A 24,560-nucleotide genomic window follows, 5' to 3' on the forward strand; every position below is an offset into this window, starting at 1 on the left:
TTTGTTCCCACCAAGTTTTTTTCACAGACGTTTGTAATATGTTTGAAATCAAGTATAATTAATACCTTTAAGACGACCTATACTCGTTCCTGTTTTGGTAATCGCGACATGTCGGTTTTTTGTTTGTTTGTTTGTTTGTTTGTTTTGTGTAACGCTCTATCAACAGCCAGGGTCATTTAAGGACGTGCGAAGTGTTAAAGGTAGGGGAAACCACCGGCCTACGGTCAGTACCAGGCAACTGAGCCACGCGGGATTCGAGCTCGCAACCCAGAGGTGGAGGGCAAGTGATAAGTGTCGGTACAGCTTAACCACTCGGCCACCACGGACCTACCCGGTAAATTCCGTCAAGGCGTAAGATCCGGGTCTTCACAGATTTGGCCGAGATAACAATGCGGACCTAAAGTTGTGTACCTAGAAATGACTGTCTCTATATCCCTAACGGCCTTCTGTATCGTGCTCTGAAATAGTCGGGAGGTGAAGTATTAAAGAGAAAATGTCAAGTTACCTCATTTTGCATTTCGCACGATACATTTCTGAATGGTTTAAAAATTATCTCTAGCATAGAAACCAGAGATTTTCCATTGCTGATTCGCTTTCTTCCATTTGTAATTTTAAGACAGGAGTGCTTCAGGGTTCTATTCTTAGTCTTACAGTTTTTTTTAATATCCCTAATGATTCGTCTATTCGTCGATCTATTATAAAACCCTCTTCTTTATGGGTTGAAATTGAAACTGAATTCAATCAATACTTACAATCACTTGATTCCTGGGCAAATCAGTGGCTAGTAAGTTTTAACCCTTGTATAGTAGAAATACAAATGACCAACTTGATCTTATCTTTGGTGGGGAATCTTGAAATTTAATCGAGACACATATGCCGCACCTTGGAAGGAAATGATGTAATCAGAAAAAAATGATGTAATCATATCGATTATATGTATAATTCAGTAATGAAGAAAATAAATGCAGGAAGTTCAGATATATTCTTAATAGGAAAACTTTTGTTAACAATTTTAACACTTTTATTTTTCCAGTAGTTGAAAATGCCTGCGAATTATGGATGAATGTGCTCTGCATGAGTTAGAATTACGTGAAAAGGTTCAAAGAGAACTACGTCTGATAACTGGTCTTATTTTTTATGTGAATATCACTGCTCTATATTTTGAAAGTTATCAGAAAAAAAGAAAAAAAGAGAGAAAACTACATTTGTTTTTTAAAATAAAAGAGAAAACTACAGTTGTTGTTTTTTTTTAAATAAAAGAAATATCATCACTCCTCAACTTGTGAATGACCTTTTGCCACCTAGTGTTGTAAACTCTGGCTATCAAAAACATACATGATTTTACGGTTCCAACTTATAGATTAAACAGTACTCGATCTTCCTTTTTATCCACTTTATTTTCTTGGAATGGTTTAAACTTGGAAACAAGGTCTCCACTTTTTTTTATCGAATTTTAATCCCGCTATTTCACATCCAGTAAATCACAAAAAAACACGTCCTTTCTACAGGTTTTTTTTTTTTTTTTGGGGGGGGGGGGATTTTTGTATACAAAGTTGAAGTACAAATGTATTTCAATAAACGTTGATATTTTTAGAGTAAAGCTACCTAAAACCTGTCGTAATGGCTATTATTTCTTTTTCATCTGTTCTCATTGTATTAAACAAAAATGTCCCTTTTCTCACATTTACAACAAGAGATCCCAGAGGGATCTTGGCGCCCACCATTGAATGATCTTTATAGGTTCCATGTCAGATTGATCTTTTCTCTACTTTTCCCTTCCTCTAAGTCTTACTAATCTGTGTAAATTCAGAAACAGCCCTCTAGTACTTTTCAAACAAGGGGAACCTATATATAAAATTCAAGATTTTGCGATAATGGCTGTCTGTTGTTTTCGGATTGGTCCCAAAATGCAACACCAGGGACCAAGGGGAACCTACATATGAAATTTGAGAAAGATCCCTTCAGTACCTTCTGTAAAATAGCGATAACAAACTTCAATTGGACCTAAATACGAAAATTTGAGAAAGATCCCTTCAGTACTTTCTGAGAAATAGCGATAACAAACTTCAATTGTCAAAATCTAAGATGGCTGCCTGTCGGCCATGTTGTTTTCTGATAGGTCTCAAAATGTAATATGCATAACTAGGCACCAAGGGGAACCTATATATGAAATTTGAGAAAGATCCCTTCAGTACTTTCTCAGAAATAGCGATAACAAACTTCAATTGTCAAAATCCAAGATGGCTGCCTGTCGGCCATGTTGTTTTCCGATAGGTCTCAAAATGCAATATGCATAACTAGGCACCAAGGGAAACCTACATATGAAATTTGAGAAAGATCCCTTCAGCACTTTCTCAGAAATAGCGAAAACAAACTTCAATTGTCAAAATCCAAGATGGCTGCCTGTCGGCCATGTTTGTTTTCCGATCGGTCTCAATATGCAATATGCATAACTATGCAATATGCATAACTAGGCACCAAGGGAAATTTACATATGAAATTTGAGAAAGATCCCTTCAGTACTTTCTCAGAAATAGCGATATTAAACTTCAATTGTCAAAATCCAAGATGGCTGCCTGTCGGCCATGTTGTTTTCCGATTGGTCTCAAATGCAATTTGCATAACTAGGCACCATGGGGAACCTATATATGAAATTTGAGAAAGATCCCTTCAGTACTTTCTCAGAAATAGCGATAACAAATTTCAATTATCAAAATCCAAGATGGCTGCCTGTCGGCCATGTTGTTTTCCGATTGGTCTCAAAATGTAATATGCATAGCTAGGCACCAAGGGAGCCTACATATGAAATTTGAGAAAGATCCCTTCAGTACTTTCTCAGAAATAGCGATAACAAACTTCAATTATTCAAAATCCAAGATGGCTGCCTATCGGCCATGTGTTTTCCGATTGGTCTCAAAATGCAATATGCATAACTAGGCACCAAGGGGAGCCTACATATGAAATGTGAGAAAGATCCCTTCAGTACTTTCTCAGAAATAGCGATAACGAAACTTCAATTGTCAAATCCAAGATGGCTGCCTGTCGGCCATGTTGTTTGCCGATTGGTCTCAAAATGCAATATGCATAACTAGGCACCAAGGGGAGCCTACATATGAAATTTGAGAAAGATCTCTTCAGCACTTTCTCAGAAATAGCGATAACAAACTTCAATTGTCAAAATCCAAGATGGCTGCCTGTCGGCCATGTTGTTTTCCGATTGGTCTCAAAATGTAATATGCATAGCTAGGCACCAAGGGGAGCCTACATATGAAATTTGAGAAAGATCCCTTCAGTACTTTCTCAGAAATAGCGATAACAAACTTCAATTGTCAAAATCCAAGATGGCTGCCTGTCGGCCATGTTGTTTTCCGATTGGTCTCAAAATGCAATATGCATAACTAGGCACCAAGGGGAACCCACATATGAAATTTGAGAAAGATCTCTTCAGTACTTTCTGAGGATTAGCGATAACAAGAATTGTTTACGGACGGACGGAGGGACGGACGGACGGACGGACGGACGGACCACGGACCACGGACGCAGGGCGATTTGAATAGCCCACCATCTGATGATGGTGGGCTAAAAATAAAATCTGAATGTTGTCGTTGATTTAAAATCCAACCAAAGGTTTTGGTAACATGATAAACATCATTTTTTGTTTGTTTGTTTCCCTTTCTTTGTTGATTATTTGTATAACCATAATTTTTTGCTTGTTGCTATTTTGTTGTTGTTGTTGTTGTTGTTGTTGATTATTTGTATAAAAATAATATCCATTGTAATGACATTATGCTATTTTTCATGTAATATAGTAAATATTGTAGAGAGTGATCAATTCACATTTAGCACTTACACTTAAATAACTGGTGATAAATCTAATATCTGATTTTTGTTCAAAGATATGAAGAAATTTCGGAAAGACGGATGAGATATTATTTTCAATGTCTTTATTTTTAAACTGTTGTCTTGTGATTTAAGTGAAAGGTTGAACATAGATTTCCTGTTTGGAGCAGGTTGAAGTACTGATATAGAGAGAATGCGTTATACAATATATTTGTTGATGACAATTTCTGAACGATAAGTCCCATGTGACATAACTGGGACATTTCTCAATACGACCATCGTTAACAGGAGCCTTTCGGCAAATCTCCCACCACTCTATTATACAGGACATTAGGGTTATCGGATATTTTGTGTTTACATTCCAAGTTTTCAATCATAATAATATATTTACATGTGTCTGGCATTGTCACTATATAGTCTGTTTGAGATCGGCATTGATGTACGTTTAAATGCCATCCATCACGCGCTACACTTATTAGCGTATCAATACAACACAAACCGGAACTACAATATCCAGAATGGAAAGTTTAACGACTAATTATTATGTCTACATTATTTGTTATAAAAAATATGCCATTTGCGCATTACGTTGATAATAAAATGATTAACAAAATTGAGTTGTTTTAAAAATTTTCCACGTACTATTTTGTTTGCCAAAAAGCACGCGACCATATGCATGTTCCGGCTGTTCCAACGACTGACAAAAAATCTGCTGACTGCCGGTAAGGCGGGCATTATGAATTTTAAATATGAATTATAGCATTTAAAAAAATAAAAAAAAAAAGGAAAAGGAATGTAAATATAAGCGTTGGACTGTTTTGTATGGTATTTATGATCTATTTTAAGCACATTGTGCTGTTTGCTTGCAAATCTCTGGCATTCAAATAAATCATAAATACCATACAAAAACAGTTCAATGCTTAAATAAATTAATGTTTCTACAAGACTTACATACAGGTCAAATGGCAAAGATGGAAATCAAGGCGTTAACTCTTACGTTTCTTATGTTTAGTCCGACAATGTCCTGGTAACTAAGTCGGGTATTCTTTGTCAACTGGTTAAGATGTCAAGAAAAAAAATCAGATAACAATAAATAAATAAACAAAAAAAGAAAAAAGTGAGCACTTTTAACTTTGTTTAACCCAGGCCCTGCCATCGTAAACATACACCGATACCTGTATTGTGTTCAGTTTGACCCGTTGTAAACTTACATAATTACTTACATTGTAGTTTGCTCGTCGTTACTTCTATTGTTAGTCCGAATTCATTAAAACGTGTTCTTGTTCAGTTGATACATGTTAACCAATCCCGTCAATAAACATACAGCTAGCCGAGTAAGTATCCTAGTTTTTAGATCAAAAACACTTCCTAGGAGTTTAGTTTCAAATCAAGTTATCTAACAAAGTGCAAAGGTTTGTAATTCCTCTTTTAAAGGTCGCCCATGGCATAAGACGGACTGGGTTGGACAGGTGATTAATGTGTTTGTAACGGATTCGTTAGTATTAATGTATGACCCGGGGACACTGGGCGAGACTGATAATCTGTGTTATGTAGACGTTTGAAGGGGGTCTGTATGACGTCACTAGTCATCGACTTGACCTATGCATTTACTATACTGGACACAGTCTTTCTTTGTACCAGAAAATCGCTCACGACTATTTTGCCAAATAAAAGATGAAAACATCCACGATACTAGATGGACATGGTAAGCCCTAGGTGAAGTGGGCTGTATTTAACACAGGGACATGCGAATTTATTAGGGTAAAGATTGAAAACCACAAGAGCTATAACTGTTATTTTCACACTCATTAAACGGTGATTTCTTCATTAAAATAGTGAAACGGGATTAGTATATGGTGATACACGAGCCTATACCGTAAAATTGTATACATATAACATTTATTATAGATACAGTCTCTGTCATTATAAGTGCTAAAACTATACCAGGTTTGTGGATAAGCGATGTACTACAGAGCAGCTTTGATGTGTAGGGAGTCAATCTACAGTCAACTTGACACTTCCGGAATTAGAACAGAGGGTCACAAAATGAATAGCAAATACTATGCCTGGTGACCGGAAATCCATTTTGACCGCTCCAACACTACTCCTATTAAACCACAGGGACTTGTCACAATTCTCCACCGCAACGATTGTATTGTGTACTATATTATATACAGACTGTTGGGATATCAATGGACGTCATATCCCTGTGTGTACAAAACTTTGCGATAAGAAGCTTAGTGATAATCATACCGAAGAGTTAACCGTCATAATGCATATTACAATACATGTGGGATATTTATAAAAAAAATCTGACATTTTTTTGTATTGTTGTAAAGAGTAGCGAGCGTGTGTGACAATGGATCGGCCTGATCGGGACACAGGGACTTTTACTAAAGTTCTTCATACCTGTATATATATAAGTATACTTATGATACACACATATATATACGGACTGTGGGGTTAAGGATTTACATTGTAGTCGACTTGGCACGCCCTATAAGCAGAGAATGGCAGGTCATACCCAATATGTCAAGGATTGCGTACAATCACCGCTCGACCGACTTCGTCAAGGCTCGGAATCAGTCGGGGAGACGATACCCAACTTTACTGGTAAGAGTATCTGCATGTTTTAATAACGGCAGATGAACATGATCCCCTTTCTTACCTGACAACAACAAACAACCTCCATCCCCTACCCCCATCCCCATCATCCCCTACCCCCATCCCCATCATCCCCCCCCCCATTTCCCTCATCCCCCTCCCCCTTCCCTACCCCCCATTACCTTCCACTACCCCCTCCCCTTCCACTACCCCCTCCCCTTCCACTACCCCCATCCCTCTATCCCCTACCCGTACCTCATCCATCTCCCCCTCCCCCTCTCCCCCCAATTCCCCTAACCCACCCCATCCCCCAACCCCAATCCCCAACCCAAACTGGCGCGTAATTTCCGGATTTTTTCCGCAGTATATTTACCATGTAATAATTGTGTACTGTGTTAAACGTCATCACTTTCGTTGTAGATTCATACGCAGTTGATCACTGACCAATGAATGGCTAGACATATCAGTATCCATCTTCAATGTAGTAAATATTCACTCAAACATGAAACCATAAAATCCTGTTTTAAGCAGGAACATGACTTTTTATCAACCGGTTCTCGTAACAGAACAGGTTTGCAAGCACATCTTAATATATCATGTGGGTTGGATGAGCATTAATTGTGCTGCATTTTAACATAAACCTATTGTGTATATTCTTATATAGTTTTAATGGCCACCTTTTCGGTGTTACCGAGCGACCTTCAAGGGTTCTCAAGGTCACCAGACGTCTACCTGCATAGTAAACATACATTGTTTACTTTAGGGCTCACACATTTACATATTTCACTATAAGTTATTGCTAGTGACTCCATCCCTTCATTCGCTCCTTTGAAGTTCAAATGGTGTGAAATTTATATCAAACTAAAGTTGTTTTTTCTATCTGATATATGTTATTATTGTATAGGATTAATTGCAAATAAGAGCTCACGGGTACTCGAAAGACAGTAACCCTGACATTAACAGTGCACCATGGAACGTCGACCTTGAATATCCCGCCTTTTTACACCTCGAATCCTACACCTTGAAACACCAGCTGATTGGCTGATTTAGTTGTGCAAGTCCTTTATATATAATGACCTGTGGGGTTCGGATTTATGCCAGGTCCCTGTGCAAGTACCGATACGTGTGGATTCGTGTCGGGTCCCTGTGAAAGTACCGATACGTGTGGATTTGTGTCGGGTCCCTGTGAAAGTACCGATATGTGTGGATTTGTATCGGGTCCCTGTGAAAGTACCGATACGTGTGGATTTGTGTCGGGTCCCTGTGGCAGTACCGATATGTCTGGATTTGTGTCGGGTCCCTGTGAAAGAACCGATACGTGTGGATTTGTGTCGGGTCCCTGTGGCAGTACCGATATGTCTGGATTTGTGTCGGGTCCCTGTGAAAGAACCGATAATCATTTTTTATCCAAAGTCGTAGTTATAATTGTTTATCACATAAAGGGTGCATTGTGATGCACTATATGTGAATTCAAGTTTGGTTCAATTTGGACTTACACTTTCTGAGAAACGGATCTAAACACGAAACGTTAACTGCAATGTTGACCCAGATTGCGTGTCTCCGCTGTCCAATCCGTGTCGCCAGCAGGCGACGGCGACAAAGCTTTGCTGGCAAAAGTTTTGAGATTAAATGCAATGTGATAATTGTAAAGTGCTTTTTCGGCATAGCCGTATAATATTCTTTTGGCCCCGGATATGACGCGACAGGTGGCGTTACTGGTCAAGATGAAGTATGTGATTGGTCAATGTAGCGGTGAATGCAAAATGCTGACATGCAGTTAAAAACGAAACAAAGTTAGATTGAATGCAAGCTGAATAAGTGAATGTATCTTTTCAAATAACACATTAACAAAATTACATCCCTGATTCAATTGCAGTCTTGTTATCACCAAAAATGATTCAAACTGATATAATTTTGTTATCCGTGCTGATACGCATTAGTTCGTTGATTTATTTCACCAGCAGTATTACATTATAACCACCAGCATTAAAACTATGCCGTTTATCTTTTTTAAAGATATTTCTTGTTTTATGATAGTTCAGTATCATTGACATCAGAACAAAACTGTCGGCTATGTTCGCTTACCTCTAACCAGCTTGTGGCATTGCTGCGCTGATCGTCTCATTAAATACAGATCTCAACACTTTGGGTAAGATTATTTAGTTGCCAAACTTAACTTGTGCAAACCTCGAGTTTGTCAAATCGAAATATCACATATCTCGTCGATTCTTAAAGTTGGTGAAAGATCTAGCCTCAAGCCTTCATAATTCCAATAATCCACAAAGCTCGCAACCCCGGTCGACCCATCGTCAATTCGATTGGCCACCCTACAGAAAAAACATCTCGAAGTTCATTGACTTTCACATGATACCTCATGTCGAGAATTTACCATCTAACTTGAGAGACACCACGGGCTTTCATAAAATGACGCCATGTAGTAATCTACCTGATGATACACTCCTGGTAACCATGGATGTAGTTTCTCTCTACACCAACATCCCACATGAGGACGGAATTATACCCTGCCGTTCTGCGTGGGACACTCGGGGGAATAAGCATCCTTCAACAGATAGCTTATTGGAACTTCTTAAGCTAGTACTCACGCTGAACAACTTCACATCCAACGGAGAGCACTATCTTCAAAGTTAGTGGTACGGCAATGGGCACCAAAATGGCACCATCTTACGCAATGTGTTTATGGGCCATCTCGCGTCAAGGCTACTTATAGCAGCCCCATCGAAACCACTCAGCTGGTTTAGATTCATTGACGACATCGAGATCAAGTGGACATCCGGTAGAGACATCTCCGACGAGAAAAATCCTTTTTGGACACCTGTTCAACACTCGTCAATGGAGAAATACACACGGATTTATACAGTAAACCAACGGAAACTCATCAGTACCTTCACCCAAACCACACTACAAGGAGCATCCGTATTACAAGGTTTTGAGAATCAGGGGTATCGTCTCCGATGACTTCAAACGTCGTTGTGTAGAACTAAGATACTATCTTCTCAATAGAGGATACAGAGTATCCCTGCTATATCGTGAGCTTGATAGGGTGAAAGAATTGGACAGGGCGAGTACACTGGAATACGTAGCCAGACCGAAAACTGGAACAGCAGCTGATTGGTTTATAAGTAACCTTTATAATTGACGGGATGTTTTAACCAACCTTTATAAGTGACGGGATGTTTTAACCAACCTTTATAAGTGACGGAATTTTTTAACCAACCTTTATAAGTGACGGGATGTTTTAACCAACCTTTATAAGTGACGGGATGTTTTAACCAACCTTTATAAGTGACGGGATGTTTTAACCAACCTTTATAAGTGACGGGGTGTTTTAACCAAACTTTATAAGTGACGAGATGTTTTAACCAACCTTTATAAGTGACGGGATGTTTTAACCAACCATTATAAGTGACGGGATGTTTTAAACAAATTTTATAAGTGACGGGATGTTTTAACCAACATTTATAAGTGACTAGATGTTTTAACCAACATTTATAAGTGACGAGATGTTTTAACCAACCTTTATAAGTGACGGGATGTTTAAACCAACTTTTATAAGTGACGAGATGTTTTAACCAACCTTTATAAGTGACGGGATGTTTTAACCAAACTTTATAAGTGACGGGATGTTTTAACCAACCTTTATAAGTGACGGGATGTTTTAACCAACCTTTATAAGTGACGGTATGTTTTAACCAATATTTATAATTGTCGGGATGTTTTAACCAACCTTTATAAGTGACGAGATGTTTTAACAAACCTTTATCGGTGACGGGATGTTTTAACCAACCTTTATAAGTGACGGGATGTTTTTAACAAATTTTATAAGTGACGGGATGTTTTAACCAACATTTATAAGTGACGGGATGTTTTAACCAACATTTATAATTGACGGGATGTTTTAACCAACCTTTTTAAGTGACGGGATGTTTTAACCAACCTTTATAAATGACGGGATGTTTTAACCAACCTTTATAAGTGACGGGATGTTTTAACCAACCTTTATAATTGACGGGATGTTTTAACCAACCTTTATGATTGACTAGATGTTTTAACCAACCTTGATAAGTGACGGGATGTTTTAACCAACATTTATAAGTGACGGTATGTTTTAACCAACCTTTATAGGTGACGGGATGTTTTAACCAACATTTATAAGTGACGAGATGTTTTAACCAACATTTATAAGTGACGAGATGTTTTAACCAACATTTATAAGTGACGAGATGTTTTAACCAATATTTATAATTGTCGGGATGTTTTAACCAACTTTATAGGTGACGGGATGTTTTAACCAACATTTATAAGTGACGAGATGTTTTAACCAACCTTTATAATTGTCGGGATGTTTTAACCAACCTTTATAAGTGACGAGATGTTTTAACCAACATTTATAAGTGACGGGATGTTTTAACCAACCTTTATAAGTGACGGGATGTTTTAACCAACCTTTAAAAGTGACGGGATGTTTTAACCAACCTTTATAAGTGACGGGATGTTTTAACCAACCTTTATAAGTGACGGGATGTTTTAACCAACCTTTATAAGTGACGGGATGTTTTAACCAACGTTTATAAGTGACGGGATGTTTTAACCAACCTTTATAAGTGACGGGATGTTTTAACCAACATTTATAAGTGACGGGATGTTTTAACCAACCTTTATAAGTGACGGGATGTTTTAACCAACCTTTATAAGTGACGGTATGTTTTAACCAACATTTATAAGTGTCGGGATGTTTTAACCAACCTTTATAAGTGACGGGATGTTTTAACCAACCTTTATAAGTGACGAGATGTTTTAACCAACCTTTATAAGTGACGGGATGTTTTAACCAACCTTTATAAGTGACGGGATGTTTTAACCAACCTTTATAAGTGACGGTATGTTTTAACCAACCTTTATAGGTGACGGGATGTTTTAACCAACCTTTGTAAGTGACGAGATGTTTTAACCAACATTTATAAGTGACGAGATGTTTTAACAAACCTTTATAAGTGACGAGATGTTTTAACCAACATTTATAAGTGACCAGATGTTTTAACCAACCTTTATAAGTGACGAGATGTTTTAACCAACCTTTATAAGTGACGGGATGTTTTAACCAACCTTTATAAGTGACGGGATGTTTTAACCAACCTTTATAAGTGACGGGATGTTTTAACCAACGTTTATAAGTGACGGTATGTTTTAACCAACATTTATAAGTGACGGGATGTTTTAACCAACCTTTATAAGTGACGGGATGTTTTAACCAACCTTTATAATTGACGGGATGTTTTAACCAACGTTTATAAGTGACGGTATGTTTTAACCAACCTTTATAAGTGACGAGATGTTTTAACAAACCTTTATAAGAGACGGGATGTTTTAACCAACCTTTATAAGTGACGGGATGTTTTAACCAACCTTTATAAGTGACGAGATGTTTTAACCAACCTTTATAAGTGACGGGATGTTTTAACCAACCTTTATAAGTGACGGGATGTTTTAACCAACCTTTATAAGTGACGAGATGTTTTAACCAACCTTTATAAGTGACGGGATGTTTTAACCAACCTTTATAAGTGACGGGATGTTTTAACCAACCTTTATAAGTGACGAGATGTTTTAACCAACCTTTATAAGTGACGGGATGTTTTAACCAACCTTTATAAGTGACGGGATGTTTTAACCAACCTTTATAAGTGACGGGATGTTTTAACCAACCTTTAAAAGTGACGGGATGTTTTAACCAACCTTTATAAGTGACGGGATGTTTTAACCAACCTTTATAAGTGACGGGATGTTTTAACCAACCTTTATAAGTGACGGGATGTTTTAACCAACGTTTATAAGTGACGGGATGTTTTAACCAACGTTTATAAGTGACGGGATGTTTTAACCAACCTTTATAAGTGACGGGATGTTTTAACCAACCTTTATAAGTGACGGGATGTTTTAACCAACCTTTATAAGTGACGGTATGTTTTAACCAACCTTTATAGGTGACGGGATGTTTTAACCAACCTTTGTAAGTGACGAGATGTTTTAACCAACATTTATAAGTGACGAGATGTTTTAACCAACCTTTATAAGTGACGAGATGTTTTAACCAACATTTATAAGTGACGAGATGTTTTAACAAACCTTTATAAGTGACGAGATGTTTTAACCAACCTTGATAAGTGACGAGATGTTTTAACCAACATTTATAAGTGACGGGATGTTTTAACCAACCTTTATAAAGTGACGGGATGTTTTAACCAACATTTATAAGTGACGGGATGTTTTAACCAACCTTTATAAATGACGGGATGTTTTAACAAACCTTTATAAGTGACTAGATGTTTTAACCAACATTTATAAGTGACGAGATGTTTTAACCAACATTTATAAGTGACGGTATGTTTTAACCAACATTTATAAGTGACGGGATGTTTTAACCAACCTTTATAAGTGATGGGATGTTTTAACAAACCTTTATAAGTGACTGGATGTTTTAACCAACATTTATAAGTGACGGGATGTTTTAACCAACCTTTATAAGTGACGGGATGTTTTAACAAACCTTTATAAGTGACTAGATGTTTTAACCAACATTTATAATTGACGGGATGTTTTAACCAACCTTTATAAGTGACGGGATGTTTTAACCAACCTTTATAAGTGACGGGATGTTTTAACCAACCTTTATAAGTGACGGGATGTTTTAACCAACCTTTATAAGTGACGGGATGTTTTAACCAACCTTTATAAGTGACGGGATGTTTAAACCAACATTTATATGTGACGGTATGTTTTAACCAATATTTATAATTGACGGGATGTTTTAACCAACCTTTATAAGTGACGAGATGTTTTAACCAACATTTATAATTGACGGGATGTTTTAACCAACATTTATAAGTGATGGGATGTTTTAACCAACCTTTATAAATGACGGGATGTTTTAACCAACATTTATAAGTGACGGGATGTTTTAACCAACCTTTATAAGTGATGGGATGTTTTAACCAACCTTTATAAGTGACTAGATGTTTTAACCAACATTTATAAGTGACGAGATGTTTTAACCAACCTTTATAAGTGACGGGATGTTTTAACCAACCTTTATAAGTGACGGGATCTTTTAACCAACCTTTATAAACGACGGGATGTTTTAACCAACATTTATAAGTGACGAGATGTTTTAACCAACATTTATAAGTGACGAGATGTTTTAACCAACCTTTATAATTGACGGGATGTTTTAACCAACTTTTTTAAGTGACGAGATGTTTTAACCAACCTTGATAAGTGACGGGATGTTTTAACCAACCTTGATAAGTGACGAGATGTTTTAACCAACCATTATAAGTGACGGGATGTTTTAACCAACCTTTATAAGTTACGGGATGTTTTAACCAACATTTATAATTGACGGGATGTTTTAACCAACGTTTATAATTGACGGGATGTTTTAACCAACCTTGATAAGTGACGAGATGTTTTAACCAACCATTATAAGTGACGGGATGTTTTAACCAACCTTTATAAGTTACGGGATGTTTTAACCAACCTTGATAAGTGACGGGATGTTTTAACCAACATTTATAAGTGACGAGATGTTTTAACCAACATTTATAAGTGACGAGATGTTTTAACCAACATTTATAAGTGACGGGATGTTTTAACCAACATTTATAAGTGACGAGATGTTTTAACCAACCTTTATAAGTGACGAGATGTTTTAACCAACATTTATAAGTGACGGGATGTTTTAACCAACCTTTATAAGTGACGAGATGTTTTAACCAACATTTATAAGTGACGAGATGTTTTAACCAACATTTATAAGTGACGGGATGTTTTAACCAACCTTTATAAGTGACGGGATGTTTTAACCAACCTTTATAAAGTGACGGGATGTTTTAACCAACCTTTATAAGTGACGGGATGTTTTAACCAACCTTTATAAGTGACGGGATGTTTTAACCAACGTTTATAAGTGACGGGATGTTTTAACCAACGTTTATAAGTGACGGGATGTTTTAACCAACCTTTATAAGTGACGGGATGTTTTAACCAACCTTTATAAGTGACGGGATGTTTTAACCAACCTTTATAAGTGACGGGATGTTTTAACCAACATTTATAATTGACGGGATGTTTTAACCAACCTTTATAAGTGACGGGATGTTTTAACCAACCTTTATAAGTGACGGGATGTTTTAACCAACCTTTATAAGTGACGGGATGTTTTAACCAACCTTTATAAGTGACGGTATGTTTTAACCAACCTTTATAAGTGACGGTATGTTTTAACCAACATTTATAAGTGACGAGATGTTTTAACCAACCTTTATAAGTGACGGGATGTTTTAACCAACCTTTATAAGTGACGAGATGTTTTAACCAACATTTATAAGTGACGGTATGTTTTAACCAACATTTATAAGTGACGGGATGTTTTAACCAACCTTTATAAGTGACGGGATGTTTTAACCAACCTTTATAAGTGACGAGATGTTTTAACCAACCTTTATAAGTGACGGGATGTTTTAACCAACCTTTATAAGTGACGAGATGTTTTAACCAACATTTATAAGTGACGAGATGTTTTAACCAACCTTTATAAGTGACGGTATGTTTTAACCAACCGTTTATAAGTGACGGGATGTTTTAACCAACCTTTATAAGTTGACGGGATGTTTTAACCAACCTTTATAATTGACGGGATGTTTTAACCAACCTTTAAAAGTGACGGGATGTTTTAACAAACCTTTATAAGTGACGGGATGTTTTAACCAACATTTATAAGTGACGAAATGTTTTAACCAACATTTATAAGTTATGGGATGTTTTAACCAACATTTATAATTGTCGGGATGTTTTCACCAACATTTATAATTGTCGGGATGTTTTAACCAACATTTATAATTGACGGGATGTTTTAACCAACATTTATAAGTGACGGGATGTTTTAACCAACCTTTATAAGTGACGGGATGTTTTAACCAACCTTTATAAGTGACGGGATGTTTTAACCAACCTTTATAAGTGACGGTATGTTTTAACCAACCTTTATAAGTGACGGGATGTTTTAACCAACCTTTATAAGTGACGGTATGTTTTAACCAACCTTTATAGGTGACGGGATGTTTTAACCAACCTTTGTAAGTGACGAGATGTTTTAACCAACATTTATAAGTGACGAGATGTTTTAACAAACCTTTATAAGTGACGAGATGTTTTAACCAACATTTATAAGTGACGAGATGTTTTAACCAACCTTTATAAGTGACGAGATGTTTTAACCAACCTTTATAAGTGACGGGATGTTTTAACCAACCTTTATAAGTGACGGGATGTTTTAACCAACATTTATAAGTGACGGGATGTTTTAACCAACCTTTATAAGTGACGGTATGTTTTAACCAACATTTATAAGTGACGGGATGTTTTAACCAACCTTTATAAGTGACGGGATGTTTTAACCAACGTTTATAAGTGACGAGATGTTTTAACCAACCTTTATAAGTGACGGGATGTTTTAACCAACATTTATAAGTTATGGGATGTTTTAACCAACATTTATAAGTTATGGGATGTTTTAACCAACATTTATAATTGTCGGGATGTTTTAACCAACCTTTATAAGTGACGGGATGTTTTAACAAACCTTTATAATTGACGGGATGTTTTAACCAACATTTATAATTGTCGGGATGTTTTAACCAACCTTTATAATTGACGGGATGTTTTCACCAACCTTTATAAGTGACGGGATGTTTTAACCAACCTTTATAAGTGACGGGATGTTTTAACCAACCTTTATAAGTGACGGGATGTTTTAACCAACCTTTATAAGTGACGGGATGTTTTAACCAACATTTATAAGTGACGGGATGTTTTAACCAACCTTTATAAGTGACGGGATGTTTTAACCAACCTTTATAAGTGACGGGATGTTTTAACCAACCTTTATAAGTGACGGGATGTTTAAACCAACATTTATATGTGACGGTATGTTTTAACCAACATTTATAAGTGACGGGATGTTTTAACCAACCTTTATAGGTGACGGGATGTTTTAACCAACCTTTATAGGTGACGAGATGTTTTAACCAACATTTATAAGTGTCGGGATGTTTTAACCAACCTTTATAAGTGACGGGATGTTTTAACCAACCTTTATAAGTGACGAGATGTTTTAACAAACCTTTATAAGTGACGGGATGTTTTAACCAACCTTTATAAGTGACGGGATGTTTTAACCAACCTTTATAAGTGACGGGATGTTTTAACCAACCTTTATAAGTGACGGGATGTTTTAACCAACCTTTATAATTATAGGGGTATTTTTACCTACCTTTATAAGTGACGGGATGTTTTAACCAACCTTTATAAGTGACGGGATGTTTTAACCAACATTTATAAGTGACGGGATGTTTTAACCAACCTTTATAATTATAGGGGTATTTTTACCTACCTTTATAAGTTACGGGATGTTTTAACCAACCTTTATAAGTGACGGGATGTTTTAACCAACCTTTATAAGTGACGGGATGTTTTAACCAACCTTGATAAGTGACGGGATGTTTTAACCAACCTTGATAAGTGACGAGATGTTTTAACCAACCATTATAAGTGACGGGATGTTTTAACCAACCTTTATAAGTGACGGGATGTTTTAACCAACCTTTATAAGTGACGGTATGTTTTAACCAACCTTTATAAGTGGCGGGTATTTCCACCCCATTTCCATACTCGGCGTAGTCGCCTGTCTGTCTATCCCACTGCATCTTCCTCACAACTACTACTTTCTTCCTCCTTGTCTCAATCACCTGGATTGCCTCCTCCTCATCTTCTCCCGTCTTCTCGGAACTGGTCCAGGCTGGGACGTAATTCCCGATGTCCCCAGAATGTACTTTGGCAGTGAACGGCAGTCTTGAAGTGCTCATAATGTCTTTGAGTAGGCGGGGCGTGTCTTCCCAGAGGAACTGCTTGACAGGCCCCGGGGGCCCGATATCATCCTTATTCAACTGCCGTTGACCCATTGGGGACCTCGTCAGTTGAACAGGATCTGCCGCCATTGTTACCTGACCTTGGTTACGAGGACGCGATACTGTCACACAGAAGCCACATATTTACTATAGGTACATCACGAGGTTGTTGATATATATGATAAGTGTTATATACACTGGTTTGACAGACTTTCCCACACGCGTTCCTGTGATAGTACACACATTTACAGGATCACGTACCCGACTGCACACTTACGTTCCACACATTGTACAGTTCCACTTCGGCACACCTGACTTGTCGATTACATGTGTATATCTGGCCGTGTAGTACACTTGAATTGTTCAATCCTCTTTACACTAAACTGGGTCGACTCGTCATGTAAACACATATCTGGCTGACAAACCGGTTCCTGGTCAATCCAACATCGATCTGCCTGTCCACACCCTGGGAGAGGCACGCTTAAAATCCTGACAGTACCCGGTGTATATAAGTCCTTTTAGACCACAGTCCACGAGACCCTCACCCCCGGGCAGACGTGACACAGACAGTATGGGACAGTTGACTCACACACTCGCATATATTTGTACAGTAGCCAATTTTTTAAAAAGTAATCTCGCCAACCACGGTATTTCAAAAGTCCCATTCATGCATGACTTCTCAATTGTCAGCTGTTCGGTAAATACATGTTTAGACTACGGGCTGTGATCGTCAATCTCTCGGGCTTAATACTCAACTATCGGCAATACACACCGGTATTTGAGTCAACGGACTTGTTTTTTTTAATTTGTAAACAACGTTTTAAAAAGTACGTTCGCTACGTACTAGCAATGTATAAGGTAATTAGTCACTGGGTGTGTATGTGTGTGACAGCACAAACTACCTGTACAGGTGGACAAATAACCCTAGTATGGAGTCTCGATTTGTATTACGTACATAGATATATACACAGGGACATGTCACTTCCTTAGGAATGTTTGCGGAGTAGTCACTGTGCTACCACATTTTCTCTAGTTAACGCTGACAACAAGTGTACACTCTACTATAGATATCTGATGTATTCTCACAACAAGTGTACACTATACTATAGATATCTGATGTATTCTCACAACAAGTGTACACTCTACTATAAATATCTGATGTATTCTCACAACAAGTGTACACTCTACTATATATATCTGATGTATTCTCACAACAAGTGTACACTCTACTATAGATATTTATGTATTCTTACAACATGTGTACACTCTACTGTAGATATCTGATGTATTCTCACAACAAGTGTACACTCTACTATAAATATCTGATGTATTTTCACAACAAGTGTACACTCTACTGTAGATATCTGATGTATTCTTACAACAAGTATACACTCTGCTATAGATATCTGATTTATTCTCACAACAAGTGTACACTCTACTATAGATATCTGATGTATTCTCACGACAAGTGTACACTCTACTATAGATATGTGATGTATTCTCACAAGTGTACACTGTACTATAGATATCTGATGTATTCTTACAACAAGTGTACACTCTACTATAGATATCTGATGTATTCTCACAACAAGTGTACACTCTACTGTAGATATCTGATGTATTCTCACAACAAGTGTACGCTCAACTATAGATATCTGATGTATTCTCACAACAAGTGTACACTCTACTATAGATATCTGATGTATTCTCACAAGTGTACACTCTACTGTAGATAGCTGATGTATTCTTACAACAAGTATACACTCTACTATAGATATCTGATGTATTCTCATAACAAGTGTACACTATACTATATATATCTGATGTATTCTCACAACAAGTGTACACTCTACTATAGATATCTGATGTATTCTCACAAGTGTACACTCTACTATAGATATTTGATGTATTCTTACAAGTGTACACTCTACTGTAGGTATCTGATGCATTCTCAAAACAAGTGTACACTCTACTGTAGATATCTGATGCTTTCTCAAAACAAGTGTACACTCTACTATAGATATCTGATGTATTCTCACAACAAGTGTACACTATACTATAGATATCTGATGTATTCTCACAACAAGTGTACATTATACTATAGATATCTGATGTATTCTCACAAGTGTACATTATACTATAGATATCTGATGTATTCTCACAAGTGTACACTCTACTATAGATATCTGATGTATTCTCACAACAAGTGTACACTCTACTATAGAAATCTGATGTATTCTCACAACAAGTGTACACTCTACTATAGATATCTATGTATTCTTACAACAAATGTACACTCTACTATAGATATCTGATGTATTCTTACAACAAGTGTACACTCTACTATAGATATCTGATGTATTCTTACAACAAGTGTACACTCTACTATAGATATGTGATGTATTCTCACAACAAGTGTACATTCTACTATAGATATGGGATGTATTCTCACAACAAGTGTACACTCTACTATAGATATCTGATGTATTCTCACAACAAGTGTACACTCTACTATAGATATCTATGTATTCTTACAACAAGTGTACACTCTTCTATAGATATCTGATGTATTCTTACAACAAGTGTACACTCTACTATAGATATATGATGTATTCTCACAACAAATGTACACTTTACTATAGATATCTGATGTATTCTCACAACAAGTGTACACTCTACTGTAGATATCTGATGTATTCTTACAACAAGTATATACTCTACTATAGATATCTGATGTATTCTCACGACAAGTGTACACTCTACTGTAGATATCTGATATATTCTCACAACAAGTGTACACTCTACTATAGATATCTGATGTATTCTCACAACAAGTGTACACTCTACTATAGATATCTGATGTACTCTCACAACAAGTGTACACTCTACTATAGATATCTATGTATTCTTACAACAAGTGTACACTCTACTATAGATATCTGATGTATTCTTACAACAAGTGTACACTCTACTATAGATATCTGATATATTCTCACAAGTGTACACTCTACTATAGATATCTGAGGTATTCTCACAAGTGTACACTCTACTATAGATATCTGATGTATTCTCACAACAAGTGTACACTCTACTATAGATATATGATGTATTCTCACAAGTGTACACTCTACTATAGATATCTGATGTATTCTCACAACAAGTGTACACTCTACTATAGATATCTGAGGTATTCTTACAACAAGTGTACACTCTACTATAGATATCTGATGTATTCTCACAACAAGTGTACACTCTACTATAGATATCTGATGTATTCTCACAACAAGTGTACACTCTACTATAGATATCTGATGTATTCTCAAAACAAGTGTACACTCTACTATAGATATCTGATGTATTCTCACAAGTGTACACTCTACTGTAGATATCTGATGTATTCTCACAAATGTACACTCTACTGTAGATATCTGATGTATTCTCACAAGTGTACACTCTACTGTAGATATCTGATGTATTCTCACAAGTGTACACTCTACTGTAGATATCTGATGTATTCTCACAACAAGTGTACACTCTACTATAGATATCTGATGTATTCTTACAACAAGTGTACACTCTACTATAGATATGTGATGTATTATCACAACAAGTGTACACTCTACTATAGATATCTGATGTATTCTTACAACAAGTGTACACTCTACTATAGATATCTGATGTATTCTTACAACAAGTGTACACTCTACTATAGATATGTGATGTATTCTCACAACAAGTGTACATTCTACTATAGATATGGGATGTATTCTCACAACAAGTGTACACTCTACTATAGATATCTGATGTATTCTCACAACAAGTGTACACTCTACTATAGATATCTATGTATTCTTACAACAAGTGTACACTCTTCTATAGATATCTGATGTATTCTTACAACAAGTGTACACTCTACTATAGATATATGATGTATTCTCACAACAAGTGTACACTCTACTATAGATATCTGATGTATTCTCACAACAAGTGTACACTCTACTGTAGATATCTGATGTATTCTTACAACAAGTATACACTCTACTATAGATATCTGATGTATTCTCACGACAAGTGTACACTCTACTGTAGATATCTGATATATTCTCACAACAAGTGTACACTCTACTATAGATATCTGATGTATTCTCACAACAAGTGTACACTCTACTATAGATATCTGATGTACTCTCACAACAAGTGTACACTCTACTATAGATATCTATGTATTCTTACAACAAGTGTACACTCTACTATAGATATCTGATGTATTCTTACAACAAGTGTACACTCTACTATAGATATCTGATATATTCTCACAACAAGTGTACACTCTACTATAGATATCTGAGGTATTCTCACAAGTGTACACTCTACTATAGATATCTGATGTATTCTCACAACAAGTGTACACTCTACTATAGATATATGATGTATTCTCACAAGTGTACACTCTACTATAGATATCTGATGTATTCTCACAACAAGTGTACACTCTACTATAGATATCTGAGGTATTCTTACAACAAGTGTACACTCTACTATAGATATCTGATGTATTCTCACAACAAGTGTACACTCTACTATAGATATCTGAGGTATTCTTACAACAAGTGTACACTCTACTGTAGATATCTGATGTATTCTCACAACAAGTGTACACTCTACTATAGATATCTGATGTATTCTTACAACAAGTGTACACTCTACTGTAGATATCTGATATATTCTCACAACAAGTGTACACTCTACTATAGATATCTGATGTATTCTCACAACAAGTGTACACTCTACTATAGATATCTGATGTATTCTCAAAACAAGTGTACACTCTACTATAGATATCTGATGTATTCTCACAAGTGTACACTCTACTGTAGATATCTGATGTATTCTCACAAATGTACACTCTACTGTAGATATCTGATGTATTCTCACAAGTGTACACTCTACTGTAGATATCTGATGTATTCTCACAAGTGTACACTCTACTGTAGATATCTGATGTATTCTCACAACAAGTGTACACTCTACTATAGATATCTGATGTATTCTTACAACAAGTGTACACTCTACTATAGATATGTGATGTATTATCACAACAAGTGTACACTCTACTATAGATATCTGATGTATTCTTACAACAAGTGTACACTCTACTATAGATATGTGATGTATTCTCACAACAAGTGTACACTCTACTATAGATATCTGATGTATTCTTACAAGTGTACACTCTACTGTAGATATCTGATGTATTCTCACAAGTGTACACTCTACTGTAGATATCTGATGTATTCTCACAACAGGTGTACACTCTACTATAGATATGTGATGTATTCTTACAACAAGTGTACACTCTACTATAGATATCTGATGTATTCTCACAACAAGTGTACACTCTACTATAGATATCTGATGTATTCTTACAACAAGTGTACACTCTACTATAGATATCTGATGTATTCTTACAACAAGTGTACATTCTACTATAGATATGTGATGTATTCTCACAAGTGTACACTCTACTATAGATATCTGATGTATTCTTACAACAAGTGTACACTCTACTCTAGATATCTGATGTATTCTCACAACAAGTGTACATTCTACTATAGATATCTGAGGTATTCTCACAAGTGTACACTCTACTGTAGATATCTGATGTATTCTCACAACAATTGTACACTCTACTATAGATATCTGATGTATTCTCACAACAAGTGTACACTCTACTATAGATAGCTGATGTATTCTCACAACAAGTGTACACTCTACTATAGATATCTGATGTATTCTCACAACAAGTGTACACTCTACTATAGAAATCTGATGCATTCTCACAACAAGTGTACACTCTACTATAGATATCTGATGTATTCTCACAACAAGTGTACACTCTGTGGAATTCTGTGAATTGTAGTGGATGTTGAGAGAGTGCTTCAGAGCGGAACTGATGCGTATTCTGACGTCATGGAGGTGTTGATAAAATAATGTGATCTTTACAGTTGTGTGTTTGAGTTCTGACTGTACTTATACAGACAGCGTCTCATGTTTCCGAGTAAAACGCTACATACGTACCAAATACTGAACAATACAACAGCAAATTGAAAAAGAAGATTACACCTAATGTAGGCTAAACAGGATACTGGATATGAGAATCGTGTTAATTATTGGGTACAGACAATGCTGGCTATATGGACTCAATCACTAATTACACATTGTCAAACATTAAACTTTTCTTTACAGTTAAGCCATTTCAATTTTCATATTTTAAACAGTGCCAGTCGAAGAAAGGAAGGTATACAATATTAAGGAAATTGACTTTAATAGAAGAATTGTACAAAAGATTTTTGAGGAAGCAGATCATTCAAAACACAGGCTACCACAGTGCATGTATCATTCAAACACCTCGGGTTACACGGGCACTCGGTCATTACTATTGAAGTCACCACTAAGTTCTCATTATTTCCTATATCTCATGAGAATGCTGCAATATTCCATGAGGTACCTCCTGTCGCCATGGTCACAGAATTGTGCTACATCTTCTCTCTTTTTTAAATGAACATGCCCACATTTGGCGACTTTTTCACCATGCACCACCTAACTTGCGTTTTCAAACCAATATGGCTGACTTCAAAACATTCGCATCCAACCATAGACTTAGCGATATATCAACACAGAATTCCATAATTTTACCTAAACTAATGATCTATATTCAGAAGATCATTTTGCACATGCATGCGCTTATAAATTTTGTATTAATGAAAAATTGTGAATGCTTAATGACGTAAAAATGTGCGAATCAGCTAGAGGTCAACGATAAACGTTGTACTTTTCGTCCTTATGCGCAGCAGTGCCGCATGTTCAGAAATGCTCAGAAATAGATATACATATAAGTCCACGATTCTATTTGAATATGTAAAATATATCTACTAGCAAAGTATTTCAGTATTTAAGAGAAAAATATATTAAACAATAAATATCTTTAAAACAGATAAACGGCATAGTTTTAATGCTGGTGGTTATAATGTAAAACTGCTGGTGAAACAAATTAACAAACTAATTAATAAATGCGCAGTTTCAGCACGGATAACAAAACTATATCAGATTGAATCATTTTTGGTGATAATAAGC

General features: G+C 36.3%; 1 protein-coding gene across 2 annotated transcripts in view; it reads right to left on the reverse strand.

Moving 5' to 3' along the window:
• Nucleotides 1-18,134, reverse strand: part of LOC117326385 — a 29,581-nt gene extending 11,447 nt beyond the window's left edge. The window contains exon 1 of one of the 2 annotated variants that reach the window (XM_033883130.1): nt 17,153-18,134. In XM_033883130.1, the coding sequence (XP_033739021.1) occupies nt 17,153-17,516 (364 nt within the window). In that variant the 5' untranslated portion in view covers nt 17,517-18,134. Of the gene's footprint in view, nt 1-5,063; nt 5,165-17,152 lie in introns of those variants that run through there. The other variant, XM_033883132.1, reaches the window with a different exon arrangement.
• Nucleotides 18,135-24,560: the final 6,426 nt, after the last annotated feature.

Source organism: Pecten maximus, chromosome 4 (genome assembly GCF_902652985.1).
Source record: "Pecten maximus chromosome 4, xPecMax1.1, whole genome shotgun sequence".
Taxonomy (NCBI): domain Eukaryota; kingdom Metazoa; phylum Mollusca; class Bivalvia; order Pectinida; family Pectinidae; genus Pecten; species Pecten maximus.